We start from the raw sequence: 21,344 nt of genomic DNA, 5'->3' as shown, positions 1-21,344 counted from the left end.
AAAATAAGAAAATACTGTCTCCATTATTGCACTGGTCCCCAAGATGTTAAATAACTCACTAAGGATATTGCTAACCTGGATTTTCTCCAACCTAGGCTTACCTGGTACCTTTTTGTCTTTCCCTCTAGCTCAGGTACCCAATCTTATTTATCAATTTCTTTACCCTGCTTTGCACTTTTTCCAAGGCCCACTTCTTTGTTTGGTGCCAAGAGCTGTACACAGTACTCAAGATCAGTGCTTTGTTGGAAGCTATATGCCCTTTGATGTGGCGTGTGTTCTATCCTTCAAGCTGTTTTAGCATCTATCTGCACCCTGCACTGATGACTTAAGTGTGTTTTTATCCAAATAAAAACCGATCCCTCTCCTTTATCCTCACTTATTCTGTATTTCATGTTGTTTTTCTCCTCTCTTGATTTTATGACTTCACTTTTCTACTTTAAAAAACATCTACTGCTTTTTTGGCTCAGTCCACTGACTTGCTTGGATTTATCTGCTACTGGTCTGCTTGTTCCCCACTTATGACCCACCCAATTTTATACCAGCAGCAAACTCAGCTATATCAGCTATTTTCCCTTCCATTAAGTCTAAAACATACACTTGAAGCAACAAATAACCCCAGCCTCGAATCCTATAGCACCCTGGGGGTCACCCCTTTCCATGTAGATACAAGCTTAACAATTGTGACTCAACCAGTTAGATTAAAGTGCCTCGACTCACACATAAAGAACGGCCATGTGGGCCAGATTTTGGAGGTTGTTGGCATCCGTGGGAATGTACTCTGGCTAGAATCGTTGCCTGCAGAAGAGCTGAGAAAATTGGAAAACAACTTAATTCATATATGTGAAAAACTGCTCAGCTTGTTATTTACTCTCACACACCTGTTTTCACGATTAGCCTCACTTTCTTCTCTTCAGAAAGATCGTCATGGGTGCAGATGAACTCTCCTGAATCAGGTATCTTTACTCCCCTTAGCGTGATCGAATAATCACCCTTCTTTACTTTTGATCGGTATACAAGCACTCGGCCTTTGAACTCTTCTTCAAATACTGCTCGGCCATCAGGATAAATATCCAGAACCTTGCCGCCATTGGATCCACTGCATTCTGGATATAGTGGTGTCCAGTACCAGCTCACAGGGCGGTCATATGGAAGTTGTCCTGAGAGGAAGCAGCTAAGTGGAGCAATATTTCCAATGGTCACCGATACCTCTTCTTCAGCTCCAACAGCCAGTTCAATGTAGGCAAGCAGAGCTAAAATAGTAACACAAGATTATGGTGCCATAATTTCAGTATCAATCATACTTAAAAAATCATTAATTACCATTAACCATTGAAATTTTCTTTTTGTTGACAAATCTATATGAATAGCTAAGGTTCACAGTGTAGGATACCACCAACATTGAAAAAAGTAGAAGAGGAGATAAAGTGGCGATCAATTATATCAAATCTTAGGTTCAAAAGATCTGAAGAATGTAGAATGAAGTGAACTCGGGGAGGGAAGGTGCCTTACAATTTTGAGTGCAAAGAACAAGTCAATGTAAGGGACTGTGAAATTAGACATTATAGCAGGGATATCAATATAGCAGGGATTCAGGGTGGAGGAACTGTGTGAAGTTTGAGGCATAAGAAAAACACAATACTGAATAAATGTAATCCAATGAGATTAATACCAACCAGGGATTGAATTTGTAACTTTCCTTCTCTCTAAGGCTTGTGCGGAACTAGTCAGAACTATAACATTTACAATACTGATAACAAACTTATCATTTTGGAAATTGTATGTCTTCCCACAACAGATCTCCAATGATTAGCCTCAGATTCTGTGTTAACAACAAGTTTGCATTTATGTAGCATCTTTAACATGAAAATCATCCCTCAGCACTTCAAGTAGGCATAAAGAAAATGGACACCTACCGAAGAAGGGAGAGATTGGGAAGACGGACCAAAAGCTAGGTTGAGATGATGGGTTTTGAAGAGATTTATGAAGGTGGAGAAAGGTGCAGAAAAGTTTAGAAGGGGAATCCCAAAGTGTGCAGGGACAAGTGAAGAGAAGATTCTCCGGAGATGCACTGGCAGCTTCGCATAAGTAGAAATGGAACCATGCAAGGGCAGTCCAATCGAGAGATTTTGTTAGGTTAGGTTCTTTCTACAGAGACAGCAGGGGGCAGTACAGTTAGCTTTAGGATCTGCATCTAGGATTGGAGAAAATGGACCAGTATCCCCATTCCATTTTCTATTCAGTGACCTTAGTTAGGATCTGCATATGTTGGGACTACAGGTGAAGACAGTTTTGGGATAGGCTCTGGCCACAAACAAGCAACTTGCTGAATAAAGTGTGTATAAGACTAGATTAAAGTTATTTGATAATTATTTATTCAGAATTTATTTGAACAGTCTTTACAAATAAGTAGATTTGAAAACAGCACGACAAAAAGAAGCTTTAAAGGGAAGTAATTAATAAATTCTAAAAGCTCTATTTCTGTGTTTCTGAAGTCTGTTTATGAGCTGACGTTCAGCTTGTTTCATCTCCAGTTGTTGACTCTTGTCCTCTATTGCTGAATATTAGTATTTCCTGGAATACAAATAACAATACCAACACTGGGGGAAGATTTCTGTCCTAATCTTTCTTTCTATACAGCTTTACAATTTTGTTACACAACACAGAAGAACTTGTATCCAATTGTAACTACAAATAAGTTTACTTAAGACTTTCGCTCGTTACATATACTGCAAATGCATTGAAACACTGAACAATGTAACTGAGTTCCTATGGTATAATATGAGTTGTATATTAATAAATTGAATTCTGATGAAAAGCTGTATGTTTACTTTTTTATATAATAAGTGTCTGCAATGGCTGAGATGGTAGTACCCTTGCCTCTGAGTCCAGAAGGTTAATGGTACAAGTCCCAGTTCAGGACTTGAGCCCAAAAAATCAAGGCTGACTGCTACATTGTTGGATGGCACATTAAACCAATGCCCTGTCCACCTCTCAGGTAGATGTAAAAGATCCCATGGCACTATTTTAAAGAAGGGCAGGACAGTTATCACCAGTGTCCCGGCCAACATTTATCCCTCACCCAACATAAAAAACAGATCACCTGATCGTTATCATATTGTTGTTTGTGGGAGCTTGCTGTGCGCAAATTGGCTGTCGCATATGCAATACAATAGTAGTTACACCTTCACATTAGCAAATTTTACGTTCACAAATCAAATAGCTGAAAATACAATGATATTTTCTTTTTTGTGTTCATTTTGATTTTATTAATTATTTTTTATTCATTCATGGGATGTGGGTATTACTGGCTAATTCCGCATTTACTGCCCATCCCTAATTGCCCTTGAGAAGGTGGTGGTGAGCTGCCGCCTTCAACAGCTGTAGTCCGGGTGGTGTAGCTACACCCACAGTGCTGTGTGGAGGGAGTTCCAGGATCTTGACCGAGTGACAACGAAGGAATGGCAATATAGTTCCAAGGCAGGATGGTGTGGCTTGGAGAGGAACTTACAGATGGTGATGTTCCCTTGCATCTGCTGCCCTTATCTTTCTTGATGGTAGAGGTTGCAGGTTTGGATGGTGCCTTGGTGAATTGCACAAAGTGCATCTTGTAGATTGTGCACACTGCTGCCACTGTGTGTTGGTAGTGAAGGGAGTGAATGTTCAAGGTGGTGGACAGGGTACCAATCAAGCAGGCTGCGTTGTCCTGGGTGTTGTCGAGCTTCGTGATTGCTGCTGGAGCTGCAGTCATCCACATAAGTGGAGAGTACTCCATCACCCTCCTGACTTGCGCCTTATAGATGGCAGACAGGAGTCAACAGGTGAGTTACTCACCACAGAATCCCCTGCTTCTGACCTGGTCTTGTAGCCACAGTGTTTATATGGCTGGTCTAGTTCAGTTTCTGATCAATGGTAACCCCCCCAGGCTGCTGATAGTTGGGGATTCAGTGATGGTAATGCCCTTGAATGTGAAGGGAAGATGGTTGGGTTCTCTCTTGTTAGAGTTGATCATTGCCTGGCAATTTTGTGGCATGAATAACTTGCCACTTATCGGCCCAAGCCTGAATCCAGGTGTTGCTGCATATGGACACAGACTGCTTCAGTATGAGGTGTCTCGAATGGTGCTGAACATTGTCGCAAACATACTTCTCATCTTACGATGGAGGGAAGGTCATTGATGAAGCAGCTGAAGATGGTTGGGCCAAGGACACATTCCTGAGGAACTCCTGCAGTTGTGTCCTGGGAGTGAGATGATTGACCTCCAGCAACCACAACCATCTTCCTTTCTGCTAGGTATGACTCCTAGACTCAACTAGATTGGCCAGTTTCCCCCCTTCCTTGACACCTAAAGTAAAGCTCCATGGCTGCCAATTGCCTTCCAGTACCTCAAGTGACCATTCTTCTGCATGTACTGAGTTAGAGAGCGTAGGCTGCCTTTTTAACCATGCAGGGCATCACAGCCAAGTCTGGTGCCATCACTAACCAATCTTCACAAACATAAATAGGTTATTATAAAAACAGAAAATGCTGGGAAACTCAAGCAGGTCCAGAAGCATCTGTGGAGAGAGAAACAGAGTTAACATTTCGAGTCCATGTGACTTCTTCAGAGCTAAAGTAGAGAGGGGCTGGAGCAAAATAGAAGGGCAGGGATAGGTGGGGGGAGCTCAGGAGAGATTGACAAAGATGTCATGGACGCAAGATGACAAGAGTGTTAATGGTAGTGTTTTGCTTTTATGCAAAGATTATTACTTAGGAGCTGGGAGTGGGAATTCTTTTTGGCTTTTTATTTTTCCAACCTAGGGATCCTAAAAACAAAGTAGTGCCCTAGATGAAATTAATGAGTTCAAAATTGACCTAAATCAAACTTGCAATTTTCCAGCCTCAGTAGCATGCTGATGTATTGCTTTAATAAAACTGAATTGACAAATGTGACTTCAGCTCCGAGGAACCAAGCTTGAGAATTTTCCACCCTAAACCTCCCTGCCTGTCTCGTTTCGCCTTATGTGGCGTAATGTCGAATTTGGTCTGATAACTTTCCTATGAAGTGTCACAAGACATTACATTATTGGTGCAATAAAAATACAACTTGTTGAATTGTTTGCTTCAAACATTGTGGTCTATGGCTTCCTGGTCTTCTGAGGCAATTGTTCGTTTTACATAAGAATGCAAACTGTCTTTGCAAATCAATTGCTGCTCATACTGCTTAAAGGTCCAAATTATTTGAATGACCTTTCAGTGATTCAGATCACTGTCATTTTGCTCCGTTCAAATTTCTTTTGTATTTTGTCAGTCATAAGTCAGAGGATCCTAGAAATGTCTCACGAATTATAACACAGTTATATGATAAAATGTTTGGAGAAATTCAAGCTTTAAAAATAACTGCAATACAGTTAGTGATCATACAACAGAGAAAATAGGAGAGTAATGAATGTTAGAAATCAAAGTAACATCAAAATGAACAGCAAGTCAGTCGGCTTCTGAAAAATGTTAGCTAAGTTTAACATTTAGTGTCAGCTCTGCTTGTTAAGAAAAGGCCCCACCCAAATGTTAATCTATTGTTTTTCTTCTGAACATTGATTTGGTAAATATAGATATTTAACTTTTTCAGGGATAAGAAATGGGTGCTAGAAAATCAGCCACCAGTTATGCACCCTGTCTGATTTACCTTTCGACTAATGTCATTCAAAATGAAAATTGGGCTACGTGTATAAAGGGCAGAGAATCTACTACCACTATTGTGCAAGAGTAGAATTTCACCCTCGCTGAATCCACAAGACACATGGCAACAACAACAATTTGCATTTACATAGCACCCCAAGGTGCTTCAAAAGAGTGTGATTCTCTACCTTGGAGGACTGTGAATGCTCAGTTATTGGGTATATACAAGCCTAAGATTGATAGATTTGCAGTTTCTAAAGGATCTAAGGGATATGGCAATCGGACAGGAAATTAAGTTGAGATTGAGGATCAGCCATAGTCTTATTAAATGTTGGAGCGGGCTATATGGTCTACACCTGCTCCTATTTCTTATGTTCTTATGTCATCAAACAAAATTTGACACTGAGCTACATAAGGAGATAGCTAGGGCCAATTACTGAAAGTAAATTTAAAGAACACTCTGCTTTTGAAAGCTTGAGAAAGGAAAGACCAATTATTCCACACCTTTAGATGACTCAATAATATATATTTGGTCTCTATAAAAAGAAAATAAATTTGTCAATTCCATTCTCCTTTATTGCATTAGTATAGAAGACTGCAGTATGTAAGAAAGAAAAAAAAATCAATTTTAAACCATCTCTTATGACCTCGTTACATCCCAAAATACTTCACAGCCAATGAAGTATTTTTTGAAGTTTAGTCACTATTGCAACATGGCGCCAATTTGCACGCAGCAAGTCCCACAAAAAGCAATGCAATAAATTATCAGTTTTTTTAAGGTGATGTTGGTTGAGCGACAAACATTGACCCGGACTTGAGAGAATCCCCATGAGGATCTTTGAAGAGTGCCATGGGATCTTTTACATCTACTGCAAGGCCAAACTGGGCTTCGCTTTAATAACTCACCAAAAATACCCTCTCAATACTGCTCACTGATGTCAGTTGTGTGCCTAAGTCCTGAAATGAAGCTTGAACCCACTATCTTCTGATCCACATGAAGGAATCGATGAAAAAAGAAATAACTTTTGATTACAAAATGGCTTTCACATTTATAGTCAAATACAGCAACCAGTTTGCATAAAGCAAGGATCCATGAGCAGCCAATGAATGACTGTTTATTAATAACTCTTCAGCAGCCCACACTGTTTTAAATGTACCTATTCGGAGATACGATTCTGCAATGGATCGTCGTGACTAATCTAATGGATTTGATCGATGCTTTTCTTTTCATGTTGGTGACAGTGCAGCAGTTCATGGTGCAATGTTACCACAATACATAGAATGTACAGTACAGAAACAGGCTATTCTGCTCAACTGGTCCACGTTATGTTTATGCTCCTCCTTCCAGCACTCTTCGTCTAATCATTATCCACATAACTTTCTGTTCCTTTCTCTCTCGTGTGTTTATCAAACTTCCCCTTAAAAGCATCTATGCTCATCTCCTCAACTACCTCATGTGATAGTGAGTTCTACATTCCAACCACACACTGTGTCATCATGTGCTAATTATTAAGCAACTTACAGTGCACACTTCCTGTAACAATATGTTCAACCAAATCCAAGATTATAATATAACAGGATTCATTTTAACTTCTAAAGCTGGAAAGATCCCATAGATTATCTCTAATCTATCCCGATCTTAACTGGAATAATACTTGGTATGTTACCAATGGCCTTAATAGACCGTAAATCAGTGAAGGGAAAACATCAGCCGCTGATCCTGCTTTTGATTGGTACCAGTGACTCCCATGGAAAGTAGATGAGTGTGGTGGTCAGGTGACAAGAGAGTTTGTCCTAATTTTGATGTTCTATATGGCTGAATAGTCTATTGATAGATGGGCCATAGTACTTCAAATATGGCTCACCTCCACCTTCTCAAGGGTAGTTAGGGATAAGCAACAAATGCTGGCCTTACCAGTGATGCTCACATCCTCAGGAAGAATAAAAAATGAATCATGGTCTAGAAATTTGGGCATGCTTATTTTTGGTTACTGGGCTGGGAGAACATCACGAAGTGGGGCATTGGAGTCACCCGTCTCCTTTAATGTAGGGTCAGAAAGAACTCCTACTCTTCCCATCACCACATTCAGGTAAGTATGGGAACCTTCTTACCTGTTTCATGCCACTCATACTTCAACAGAGGATAACTGACACTTATGAAACTGTACCCTCGCATAAATCAGCGCCATCAAGGGAAGCAGGAGAAAATTAGAGGGAAAGAAAAAGACAACAAAAGAAATGCAAGTTGAATTTGTTTTTTTTTCAGTCAGCCAGATGCTAAACATTAATAGCCTCCAAAACAAGCTACTGAGAAATTTATGCCAATAGATTTTGTTTAACTGATAGAGATGACATACTCTCCTCCCATCAAGATAACACAGAAACCTAAATCTAGAGTTTAGATACAGGTTGGCATGATCCTATGATTAATTAATCTACTGCTGGGTTTCATAGAATTGTTATGGCACAGAAGGAGGCCATTCAGCCCATCATGTTTCTGCCTGTTCCTGCAAGAGAAACTCAGCTTGTACCCGTGCCCAACATTTTCCACATAGCTCTGGACTTTGTCTCTCTTCAGGTACTTATCCAAATCCCTTTTGAAAGTCCTAACTGTATCTGCCTCCACCACACTCTCAGGCTGTGCATTTCAGATCCTAACCATTCACTGTGTTAGAAGATTTTTCTGCATTTCGCCATTAGTTGTTTTGGCAATCACTTTAAATCACTGTCCTCTAGTTCTTGCCAATTGAGGCAATGGGAACACCTTCTCCATATCAACTCTATCTAGACCCCTCCTGATTTCACACACTTCTATCAAATCTCCAGTCAACCTTCTCTTCTCTAAGGAGAACAACCTATCCACCTAACTGAAGTCCATCATCATTGGAACCATACTCATAACTCTTTTCCACACTTTGCCTAAAGCCTTCATATCCTTCCTCAAGTGCAGTAAGATTGGACACAATTCTGTTGAGTCCAGATCACTGTTTTATAGAAGGTTCATCATAACTTCTTGCTTCTGTACTTTATGCCTCTATTTAGAAAGCCCAAGATCTTGTATGCCTTATTAGCCACTTTCTCAACCTGTCCCGCCCCCATCAATGTTTTGTGCACATATGCTCCCACATCCTCTGTTCCTCATTATCTTATATTGCCTTTCCTCATTCTGCCTACCAAAATATGCCGCTTCACATATCCCTGCCTTAATTTTAATTTGCCATGTGTGTCTTCCCATTCTACCAGCCTGTTTATTGTCCTCTTGAAGTCTATCACCATCCTCCTCACTGTTCACAATACTTCCAAGTTTTGTGTCTTCTGCAAATTTTGAACTTATGCCATATACACCCAGGTCTAGGTCATTAATATATGTCAGGAAAAGCAGAAATCAATGTTTAACAATTCAACTCTCAGGTAGGGGAAGTGAAACTGGCGTTCTTTGAAGTGAAACTAGTTTCTAGATGACATTATCTTTATTCAGATAAAACTGCATAGACCATAAGCAAACATTGCCCTGCCTATGCAGCCACTGTTACCCTGCGCTTTTTGTTTACATGATAATTTAGCAAAACATGAGAAATTTCCAGCTTCCGTGGACAAGCCAAGCTTTTTATGTTCAATGACACAGGCTAGCTCATTAGTCATCAATATGCCTGGAATACTGCAAGCCCAACTGGCTCACATATTTGATTACCAAGTCTATGAGATGTCATCCAGAAACTGGTTTCACTTCCAAGAAACCCGACTTAACTTCCCCCACCCAAGAATGATTTGAGTTGTTGAATATTGATGTTGCCATTGACCTTGTAAATTAAATTTATCCATCAGGGATTGACTGAGTTGGAAACTAAATGTTATGCAAAACCCTTTACAAAGCTTTCTCGGGTATTTTAGTTGCTCACTGTAAAGAAATGTAACATCAGACAAAATTAGATTTTGAAAAAAAGTTACTTCCAAAGTTGATTTCTAATTCCATTGTCTGCCATTCTCAAAGATACATTAATCTTTTCAAAATAACAGACAAGGGGAATTACACACACATTTACACAAGGTTCAATATTCACACAGTGTAATTTCAAAATTTTCTATTGAAAATACTTTTACAATCAACAGGCAATCAGGGTCAGGCATTCACAGGTCGGTTAGTTCCTTCTCCAATACTGTATTAATGTGCTCAGCCCTACCTTCAGAATAAATAAAAAAGTCTAATTTTGACAACAAAATGTGCGACATTTATTATAAATATAAGTTCCAAACACAGCAGGAAACATAATTTTCTTTGAGGACTGGCAATGTTGAAAATGCCATTTTAGTTTAGCTTTATAGAGACAGAAATAGATTCCAATTAAACCTGAAGAAAGAAATGATTAAGAAAAACATTGAAATATTAGACCATAATTTATTGACTTTTCTTTTAGTACTATCAAGTGTAGATTTATTTGACTTTTCTCTACATGAAACAGCCAAATATAAAAATATGAAAAACGTTTTTAAAAAACTTGTTTCAAATGATAACTTGTCTTTCTCAAATAATGGCAAGTAGTGGATGGGAAATCTCTCACAAAAAATATAATGGGTGTATGATGTACACTTCAATACTCAAATACAGACTTGTACAAGATTGGAAGGTGAGACTTGATGCACATTGCCCCATGATTTCAAAAATGAAGCGACTATAACTGAAAAAAAATCTACATTTTTTTAGATCATGTTAATTTTCTTGCTAATACAATACCACACTTTCTACTGTACTATATAATGGCATTGTAAGAGTATTAATAGATAACTGTACAGTATCTGCACTTTGTACTCTTCCCTGCAAGTTTCAAAACTAAGACTTTGGTGTCTTTTCACTATTCACTAAATTTTCATTTACCATATCTTCTAACCTATAATTTTCAACCTTTGTTGTCTGCTACTTTATTCTTTCATTTGGGTTTTCACATCATCATAGAGCACAAAGGAGGGCATTTGGTCCATTGTACCTGTGCTTATTCTTTGGAAGAACTATCCAATTAGTCCCACTCCCCTGCCCTTTCCTCTGCACCCCCTAAACTTTTCCTTTTCAAGTTTCAGCACCATTCGCAATGTCTTAGATACTGAAGCAGTCCATGTCCAAATGCAGCAAGAGCTGGACCATATCCAGACTTGGGCTGATAAGTGGCAAGTAACATTCGCACCGCACAAGTGTCAGGTAATGACCATCTCCAACAAGAGAGAATCTAACCAAGGCTCTTGATGTTCAATGGCATTACATCACTAAATACCTCATTATTAACATCCTGGGGATTACTATTGACCATAAACTGAACTGGACTAGCCATATAAATTCTGTGGCTACAAGAACAGGTCAGAGGCTAGGAATCCTGCGACAAGTAACTCACCTCCTGACTCCCCAAAGCCTGTCCATCATCTACAAGGCATAAGTCAGGAGTGTGATGGAATACTCCCCACTTGCCTGGATGCGTGCAACTCCCACAACAATCAAGAAGCTTGACACCATCCAGGACAAAGCAGCCCTCTTAATTGGCACCACATCCACAAACATTCACTCCCTCCACCACTGACGCACAGTAGCAGCAGTGTTTACCATCTACAAGAGGCACTGCAGGAATTCACCAAGGCTCCTTCGACAGCGCTGTCCAAACCCACAGCCACTGCCACCTAGAAGGACAAGGGCAACAGATAGATGGGAACACCACCACCTGGAGGTTCCCCTCCAAGTAACTCACCATCCTGATTTGGAAAATTATCGCCGTTTTTTCACTGTCGCTGGGTCAACATCCTGGAACTCCCTCTCTAACAGCACTGTGAGTGTACCTACACCACATGGACTGCAGCTGTTTAAGAAGGCAGCTTACCACCACCTTTTGAATGGCAACTAGGGATGGGCAATAAATGCTGGCCCAGCCAGCGAAGCCCACATCCCATGATGAATAAAAAAAATACAAACCTACCAGTAAATTCCCTTTTGAAAGACACTTTTGAAACTGCTCCTACGAGCTGTTCAGACAATACATTCCAGATCATAATAACTCGCTTAATAAAATAAATTCACCTCATCCTCCTCCCCTCCAGCTTTTTTGTCAATTATCTTAAACCTTTGTCCTTTAGTTACGATCCTCCTATCAGTGGAAACGGTTTCCTCCAATCTACCCTGTCAAAACCCCATCTAATTTTCAATAAATAACAACTAGTGGAGTTTCATGAAGATGGTTTTGTTGATGGAAGTTAAAAATTCTGCCAAACCCACTGGTTAAATCTTTTGTCAAGCAATTGTGAATTTGTTAGTTTAAATTTCCTTCCTATTTATGAAGTTTCCATTGTGGAGACAAACCCATCGTCTGATGCTGTTTTTCAGATGACTTCAGAGAATTGAAAAACCACAAAAATAATGATCCAAAGCAGCTATAATGGTGTAATCTCTTGAAAGAATCAATGCTGCTTTAATAAGAAAGGTCCTAGTTGTCCCAAATCAACTGAACCCTCAATCATTTTGTTCTCAGCAGTTTTACTCACCCAGACTGAGGAGTTGGAGGTACGCATAGATGTTGCAGGATTGCATTTTTTCAGCTGTGATTTGGTTCGCAGTCAGAGTTGGAAAACCTGATTTTTCCTCATTACACCAGAAATTAACACTACTCTCACATCCTGAAGACACAGGGTTTTGATTTCTGTCCATAAATGGTAAAAAAAAAAAGCCCAAATGAACACAGCTCTAATTTGTCTTAGCGTGTTTCCTGAACTACTGATGTGAGCATTGCCAATAACGACACATCTTAAAATTCTCAGAAATTTGTTGTTCTGACAAACATGTGCAAGTTGGTTAATGGGACTGGTGAAAGGAAAAAAAATTTAAATGTAGAGCAATTTGATTTGTCCAGTAGAAAATGGAAGGCATTTTATCATGACCAAAATGGGACATTTTATATTTTTGCACCTAGTTTCAACATTCAGAACACCTAGGTCAAGCATAGAATGGATAAGGTATAGAGTATAGCTATAACAATAACAACAGCTTGCACCTTTTAACAGAGTAAAGCACCCGAAGCCGTTTCACAGATGCGTTACAAGACTAACTTTGACACCAAGGGCAGAATCATCCCAGATTTGCACAAGGTGCAATAGTGGTTGGGAAAAAAGTCATTTTACCCATGAGCTGCAATGGCAGGCTTTTGCACCGTATTGTCTCATTCATGCTTCATTGCCACCTCATTAATTATGTAGCCACAGGAAACACGCCGTCTCACTGGCAGGCGGCTCCAACTCCTCAGTCTGGGTGAGTAAATGCCATTATCTCACCGCTTCCTTACTCTGGGCGCCATATTTAAGCTGTATTCGCACACACACTTCTCAATGCTTGCAGCCCAGGACTGCTTCAGTGAAGACATGGCCCCAAAAGCCAAGAAAAGTGCAGCGCCCCTGATTCGGTGACACTTACCCAGGACACCTTCTGGACGCAGTGGAGAACCGCCACAATGTCCTCTACTCCGGCTCTGGTTGTAGGAGGCCTATTAGTCTCACCACTCCAACTTGGGAGGCGGTGGCAGTGGTGGTCAGTGCTGCACAAGAGGTCGGCCAGCCAGTGCAGAAAACAGATGAATGATCTCAGCTGTGCCGCCAGGGTAAGGCAACCATCTTATCACTCTAAACTCACACACTCACAAGATCATCACATATTCACTGGCATCTTGCTCACTGCCAACTCAAGGGGCACCACCAGTCACTCTCTCACACACACCCTCACATCTCCTCTGGAGGCTGCCTCCTCAGCCCTCACCATCTTGAAGCCACTTGCACAGATCAACATGTGCCCCCACACACACCCTGGGATACAGCCTTCCCCAGTACAGTTCTTGCCCTGCAGCCTCATCCCTTGCCTGAGGCCACCCTTCCTCAAGGAAGCCCAAGCCCTGCAGCTATTGAAAAGCCACCCCTGCCTTGCAGCTGGTCTGGTAGGTAGAGACCTGCCCGTGAGTCCCCCTAAAAGTGCTGTGGAGCTGCCTGTAAAGCAAGGTAGGCAAACAAACCTCAAAGACCCAAGCAAAGTGCAGCCTGCCAGGTGCATGTCGCTTACGTACAGCTGTGAAACACATCGGCGTGATTTCGACGTGCCAGGATGATCCAGGGTGGGAGGATGATTCCAGTGAGCAGGGCTTATAATGAGATGCTAAAGTATTGAAATTGGTTTCCCAATATGCGGTGGCAGGAGATTCAGCCCCCCATCGACGGGTGGAGCAGATAATCGCAAACTAGTTACACGACGGCGTGAAACCTATTTTTGGCCTTTTTGCCATATTGTCAGCCCCTCATCCACCATAACACCTGATGCCAACAGGGCTGGAAAATTCCAGCCCAAATCACAAAGGGACAGTAGGGTAGATGACCAAAAGTTTGGTCAAAGTAGTAGATTTTAGGAGCAATTTGAAGCAGCAATGAAGGTAGAGAGGTGCAGAGGGCTAGGAAGGAAATTCCAGAACTCAGGGCCATTTTTTTTATTCATTCACAGGATGCAGGCTTCGCTGGCTTGGCCAGCAATTATTGCCCATCCCTAATTGCCCTTGAGAAGGTGGTGGTGAGCTGCCATCTTGAACTGCTGTAGTCCATGAGGTGTAGGTACACCCACAGTGCTGTTAAGAAGGGAGTTCCATGATTTTGACCCAGCAACAGTGAAGGAACGGCGATATATTTCCAAGTCAGGATGATGAGTGACTTGGAGAGGAACCTCCAGGTGGTGGTGTTCCCATCTATCTGCTGAGCTTTTCCTTCTAGGTGGTAGTCATTGTGGGTTTGGACAGCGCTGTCGAAGGAGCCCTGGTGAATTCCTGCAGTGCATCTTGTAGATGGTACACACTGCTGCCACTGTGCTTCGGCGGTGGAGGGAGTGAATATTTGCGAATGTGGTGCCAATCAAGCGGGCTGCTTTGTCCTGGATGGTGTCAAGCTTCTTGAAAGTTGTGGGAGCTGCACTCATTGAGGCAAGTGGGGAGTATTCCATCACACTCCTGACCTATGCCTTGTAGATGGTGGACATGCTTTGAGGAGTCAGGAGGTGAGTTACTCATCACAGGATTCCTAGCCTCTGACCTGCTCTTATAGCCACAGTATTTATATGGCTAGTCCAGTTCAGTTTCTGGTCAATGGTAACCTCCAGGATGTTGATTATGGGAGATTCAGTGATGGTAATGCCATTGAACATTCAGGGGCAATGTTTGGATTCTCTCTTGTTGGAGATGGTCATTGCCTGACACTTGTGTGGTGCAAATGTTACTTGCCACTTGTCAGCCCAAGCCTAGATATTGTCCAGGTCTTGCTACATTTGGACATGGACTGCTTCAGTATCTGAGGAGTCACGAATGGTGCTGAACATTGTGCAATCATCACTGAACATCCCCACTTCTGACCTTATGATGGAAGAAGGTTCATTGATGAAGCAGCTGAAGATGGTTGGGCTGAGGACACTACCCTGAGGAACTCCTGCAGTGATTTCCTCGAGCTCAAATGACTGACCTCCAACAACCACAACCATCTTCCTTTGTGCTTGGTAGAGGAGAGTTTTCACCCCCTGATTCCCATTGACTCTAGTTTTGCTAGGGCTCCTTGATGCCACACTTGGTCAAATGCTGCCTTAATGCCAAGGGCAGTCACTCTCACCTCACCTCGGGAGTTCAGCCCTCTTGTCCATTTTTGAACCAAGGCTGTAATGAGGTCAGGAGCTGAGTGGCCCTATCAGAACCCAAACTGGGCAACATTGAGCAGGTTATTACTAAGCAAGTGACCCCTTCCATTATTTTACTGATGATGGAGAGTAGACTGATGGGGCGGTAATTGGCCGGGTTGGATTTGTCCTGCTTTTTGTGTACAGGACATACCTGGGCAATTTTAGCCAGGTAGATCCCAGTGTTGTAGCTGTACTGGAACAGCTTGGCTAGGGGCATGGCAAGTTCTGGAGCACAAGACTTCAGTACTATTGCTGGAATATTGTCAGGGCTCATAGCCTTTGCAGCATTCAATGCCTTCAGCCGTTTCTTGATATCACGTGAAGTGAATCGAATTGGCTGAAGACTGGCATCTGAAGACCTGCCTCCAGAGGAGGCTGAGATGCATCTTCCACTCAGCACTTCTGGCTGAAGATTGTAGCAAATGCTACAATATGCTTTAGCCTTATCTTTTGCACTGATGTTCTGGGCTCCTCCATAATTGGAGATGGGGATATTCATGGAGCCTCCTCGTCCAGTGAGTTGTTTAATTGACGATCACTATTCATGGCTGGATACGGCAGGAATGCAGAGCTTAGATTTGATCAGTCGGTTGTGGGATCACTTAGCCCTGTCGACTTGCTGTTTATGCTGTTTAGCACGCAAGTAGTCCTGTGTTACAGCTTCATCAGGTTGACAACTCATTTTTAGGTATACCTGGTGCAGTTCCTGGCATGTTCTCCTGCACTCTTCATTGAACCAGGGTTGATCCCCTGGCTTGATGGTAATGGTAGAGTGGAGGAATATGCCAGGCCATAGGGTTACAGATTGTTTTTGAGTACAGTTCTGCTGCTGCTGATGGCCCACAGTGCCTCATGGAGTCACATGTAGGCAGACCAGGTAAGAACGACAGATTTCCTTCCCTACAGGGCATTAGTGAACCAGATGGGTTTTTACAACAACTGACAATGGTTTCCTAGTCATCATTAGACTTCTAATTCCAGATTTTTATTGAATTCAAATTCCACCATCTGCCATGGTGGGATTCAAACCCAGGTCCCCTGGGCATTACCCTGGGTCTCTGGATTATTAGTCCAGTGACAATACCACTCCACCAACACCTCTCCCAGCAGCTGAAGGCATGGGCAACAATGGTGGAGTGATTAAAATCAAGCATGCTCAAGAGGTGGGAATTAGAGGAGCAAAGAAATCTCTGAGGTTTCTGGACTAGAGAATATTACAGAGCTAGAGAGGGGACAATACCCTGGAGGGATTTGAAAACAGGAATGAGAATTTTACAGTTGAGGTATTCATTAACAGAGAGCTAGTGTAGGCCAGCAAGCATAGGGGTGATGGGCATGCTAGAATACAGGCGGGTGATTTTTGATTACTTCAAATTTATGCAAGACAGTCAAGTCTAGAGTTAACAAAGACATAGATAAAGGTTTCAGCATTAGATGAGCTAAGGTGGGGTGGTGTCAAATAATGTTACTAGATATGGAAACTGGCTGTCTTAGTGATGGTGCAAATGCATGGTTGAAAGCTCAGCTCAGGATCAGTATGACATCAAGGTTGCAAACAATCCACTTTGGCCTTAGACTGTTGCCAGGGGAGGAATAGGGTGGATGCAGAAGAGAATAACTTTGGAAAGAGAAGAGGTATATAGGTGGCAAGCCATATTAGGAAACAATCAGATGGCCTTTTCTGTGGTAGACATGAGGTTTTTATTCTTTCAAGGGATGTGGGTATCACTGGCAAGGTCAGCATTTGTTGCGGATTGGCCTTGAGTTCAGTAGCTTGTTAGCCCATTTCAGAGGGCAGTTAAGAGTATTGGGAGTAGCAAGGCACGGTCATGGGATTAGTTTTGGGTTGTGGAGTTAACAAAGAGGGAGAGAGCAGTCAACTCAGGAGGAAGAGCATGATGAGTCAAGATGATGGTTGAAATCACCGAGGGGGAGACGTTAGTGCTCATTACAGAGGCCGAAGGAGGAAAGCATTGAAGATATCTTGGTGAGAATTTTTTTTGTATGATACTTGAGCGGGCAGTAGAAAATTAGACTTTTAAATGAGAGGTGAGAGGGGTGGAACAAAGTGAGATGCTCAAAGGCAGAGAAACTTCCAGAGGGGTAAGGAGCAGATATTGTGACTTTGTTGCCAAATTGTCACAGTACAAGTTCACCACAATGTCAATTACTCACTAAAACCATTCTTATGATCGCCCTATATGGGATTGACAAATCAATATTGAATTATGCAAAGCAGGAAAAGGAACAGGAAAGAATACTAGGAAAGTCACTCCGAGATTAAATTCACCAAGGTAAATAATACCATGAGACAAATCAACCGAACCTGAGCACGAAAAACAAATTAGAGTGGAAAATACAATGCAATGTTCAGCAAGAATCAGCAAGAGAAATTTGCCACTTCCCTGTTGGTAAATGCAAATGTTTAAGTGCAAATCCATTCTTTCTAGAGTCAGGCAGATGAAATAAAATGAAAGATGATTATCGACTATTGTAAAGAAATTTGAGAAAATCAACTCATTTAAAAATTAACATAATTAAACTTATCAATTAAGTTGCCTTTTACATCTTTCAGCAGAAAATTTTCTTTGCCTTTCTCCAAAAAGCTTGGGTTCGAACTTGATATCTTAAGAAAACACTTGCATTTATATAGCGCCTTTCACAACCTCAGGACATCCCAAAGTGCTTTCCAACCAAGCTATTTTTAAAATGTTGTCACTGCTGTAATGTAGGGAACACACCAACCAATTTATACACAGAAAAGTCCCACATAAGTTTATTTTATGCCCAGATGATGTTGGCTGAAGTTGGATTGCAATTTAAGAATGTGTCATGGACTTAATTTCATTGTTACCATTCAGATAAGCATACATTCAGATGAGCAGTGGGAAATCAGGGGATTGGGAAGCCTACAAAGACCAACAGAGGGCAACTAAAAAAGAAATAAGGAGGGAGAAGATTAAATATGAGGGCAAACTAGCCAGTAATATAAAAGAAGGTTGCAAGAGTTTTTTTTAGATATATAAAGGGTAAGAGAGAGGCAAAAGTGGACATTGGGCCGCTGGAAAATGACACTGGAGAAGTAGTAGTGGGGAACAATGAAATGGCGGAGGAAGTGAATAGGTACTTTGCGTCAGTCTTCACGGTGGAAGACACGAGTGACATCCCCAAAGTTCAAGAGAGTCGGGGGGCAGAGGTGAGTATGGTGGCCATTACCAAGGAGAAGGTGCTAGGAAAACTGAAAGGTCTGAAGATGGATAAATCATCTGGACCAGATGGATTACACCCCAGAGTTCTGAAGGAAATAGCTGAAGAGATAGTGGAGGCGTTAGTGGTGATCTTTCAGGAATCACTGGAGTCAGGGAGGGTCCCAGAGGACTGGAAAATCACTAATGTAACCCCACTGTTTAAGAAGGGAGTGAGGCAAAAGACGGGAAATTACAGGCCAATTAGCCTGACCTCAGTCGTTGGTCAGATTTTAGAGTCCATTATTAAGGATGACATTTCAGAATACTTGGAAGTGCATGGTAAAATCGGGCAAAGTCAGCATGGTTTCATCAAGGGGAGGTCATGCCTAATAAATCTGTTAGAATTCTTTGAGGAGGTAGCGAGTAGGTTAGACAAAGGAGAGCCAATGGATGTTATCTGCTTGGACTTCCAGAAGGCCTTTGAGGCTGCTCAGTAAAATAAGAGCCCATGGTGTTAGAGGCAGGTTATTAGCATGGATAGAAGATTGGCTGTCTGGCAGGAGGCAGAGAGTGAGATATGTTAAGCCTTTCATTCTCAGGATGGCGGCCAGTGACTAGTGGAGTTCCGCAGGGGTCAGTGTTGGGACCACAACTTTTCACTTTATACATTAATGGTCTAGATGAAGGAACTGAGGGCATCCTGGCTAAGTTTGAAGATGACACAAAGATAGGTGGAGGGACAGGTAGTATTGAGGAGGTGGGGAAACTGCAGAAGCATTTGGACAGGTTAGGAGAATGGGCAAAGAAGTGGCAGATGGAATACAACGTGGGGAAGTGTGAGGTCATGTACTTTGGTAGGAAGAATAGAGGCGTGGACTATTTTCTAAATGGGGAGAGAATTCAGAAATCTGGAGTGCAAAGGGACTTGGGAGTCCTAGTCCAGGATTCTCTTAAGGTTAACTTGCAGGTTGAGTCGGTAGTTAGGAAGGCAAATGCAATGTTGGCATTTATTTTGAGAGGACTAGAACATAAAAGCAGGGATGTGCTGCTGAGGTTTTATAAGGCTCTGATCAGACCACATTTAGAATATTGTGAGCAATTTTGGGCCCCGTATCTCTGGAAGATGTGCTGGCCCTGGAGAGGGTCCAGAGGAGGTTCACGAGAATGATCCCAGGAATGAAAGGCTTAACTTATGAGGAACGTTTGAGGACTCTGGGTCTATACTTGATGGAGTTTAGAAGGATGAGGGGGGATCTGATTGAAACTTACAGGATAATGAAAGACCTGGATAGAGTGGACGTGGGGAAGATGTTTCCATTAGTAGGAGAGACTAGGACCCGAGGGCACAACCTCAGAGTAAAGGGAAGACCTTTTAGAACAGAGATGAGGAGAAACTTCTTTAGCTAGAGGGTGGTGAATCTATGGAATTCATTGCCACAGAAAGCTGTGGAGGCCAGGTCATTGAGCGTATTTAAGACTGAGATAGATAGGTTCTTGATTGATAAGGGGATCAAAGGTTACGGGGAGAAGGCGGGAGAATGGGGTTGAGAAACTTATCAGCCATGCTTGAATGACGGAACAGACTCGATGGGCCGATTGGCCTAAATTCTGCTCCTATGTCTTACGGTCTTATGGTCTTATATCAATTTGCCCCGATGCATCAGTATCATCTGATCAGCTGAACTGCTGGAAAAGCTCGAGCAAAAATTACACAAACTTTGGTCAGGTAAAATTCATTTGAGTATATTTTTAAAAAACTCAAAAGATTTTTCTTTGTGTATGCACTACTCTGAGCGTCAAAGAGAGAACAAAAGGCAGGCTATTGATTATACTGTTGTTTTATGTTCTACAAGCATTAAGCTGAAGGATGGTGTATTTCCTCAACCTGTTTTGAGTTCATTTTTTGAAAATAATTTTGAACCAAGCAGCCCTTAATTGTCATATGATGACAGGATAACTTCTGATTATCACTTGTTATGATGACAGAAAAGCTTTTAAATGATATACAATAACCACTAGCACCACCTTGACAGGATAGCCTCATAACAACCTTGGATTTTCATCTTCTTTGTCATGTAGATTCTGTTGATGGGTGGGAAATATACACTGTAATGTGTGAAAGGTTCTTCAGTTCAATAACAAGCTAGAAACCAACCATCTGCATAACTGTGTGAGTAGTGAATAACGTGGAACAACAAACAACTGTTGATATTCAGAGGGTCAGCACTAAAGGAAATAAGTTTTCATTAAAAGGAACCTTTACCAGTTGGTCCTTATAGACATTTTTTGAAATGAATTATTGTGATATGAGCATTGTTTATCTATCCGTAGTTGCCCTTGAAATGATGATGTGGGCTTTCTTCATGAACCGCTGCAGTCCTTGTGGTGAGGGTACTCCCACAGATTTTAATCCACTGACAATGAAGGAACAGGTTAAACAGGTTAAGTCGGCTCATTGTGTGACTTGGAGGGGAACCAGGACATGGTGATTTTCCCATGCGCCTGCTTCCCTTGTTCTTCTAGATAGTGAGGGCTGCAGTTTTGGGAGATGCTGCAATAAATCCTGTAGTTAGTACACACCGCAATCATAGGGTGCTGGTGCTGAAGGGAGTCGGTATCTAAGGTGTATTGAAATCAAAAGTATAATCTGAGAAACAAAACTAGTGCACAGGAAAACATTTAAAGCAGGAATTTTTTTTCAAAAGAGGGGGAAAGACGCCGAGCAGGTCAGTCAGCCTCTGTGGAGAAGCAGCATTTCCAGCTACTTCCTAAATTTTCACGCT

The 21,344-nt window shown here is 41.7% G+C and overlaps 1 protein-coding gene across 1 annotated transcript in view; it reads right to left on the bottom strand.

Moving 5' to 3' along the window:
• Window positions 1-12,274, bottom strand: part of LOC121284344 — a 38,281-nt gene extending 26,007 nt beyond the window's left edge. Inside the window, exons 1-2 of the mRNA XM_041199755.1 lie at window positions 12,172-12,274; window positions 879-1,250 (exon numbers count right to left, since the gene is read on the bottom strand). Of these exons, the coding sequence (XP_041055689.1) occupies window positions 879-1,250; window positions 12,172-12,217 (418 nt within the window). The 5' untranslated portion in view covers window positions 12,218-12,274. The remainder of the gene's footprint in view (window positions 1-878; window positions 1,251-12,171) is intronic.
• Window positions 12,275-21,344: the final 9,070 nt, after the last annotated feature.

This window comes from Carcharodon carcharias, chromosome 11, assembly GCF_017639515.1.
Source record: "Carcharodon carcharias isolate sCarCar2 chromosome 11, sCarCar2.pri, whole genome shotgun sequence".
Classification (NCBI taxonomy): domain Eukaryota; kingdom Metazoa; phylum Chordata; class Chondrichthyes; order Lamniformes; family Lamnidae; genus Carcharodon; species Carcharodon carcharias.
Note: the sequence above shows the minus strand (reverse complement) of the source record. Positions and strands in the feature narration are given on the sequence as shown.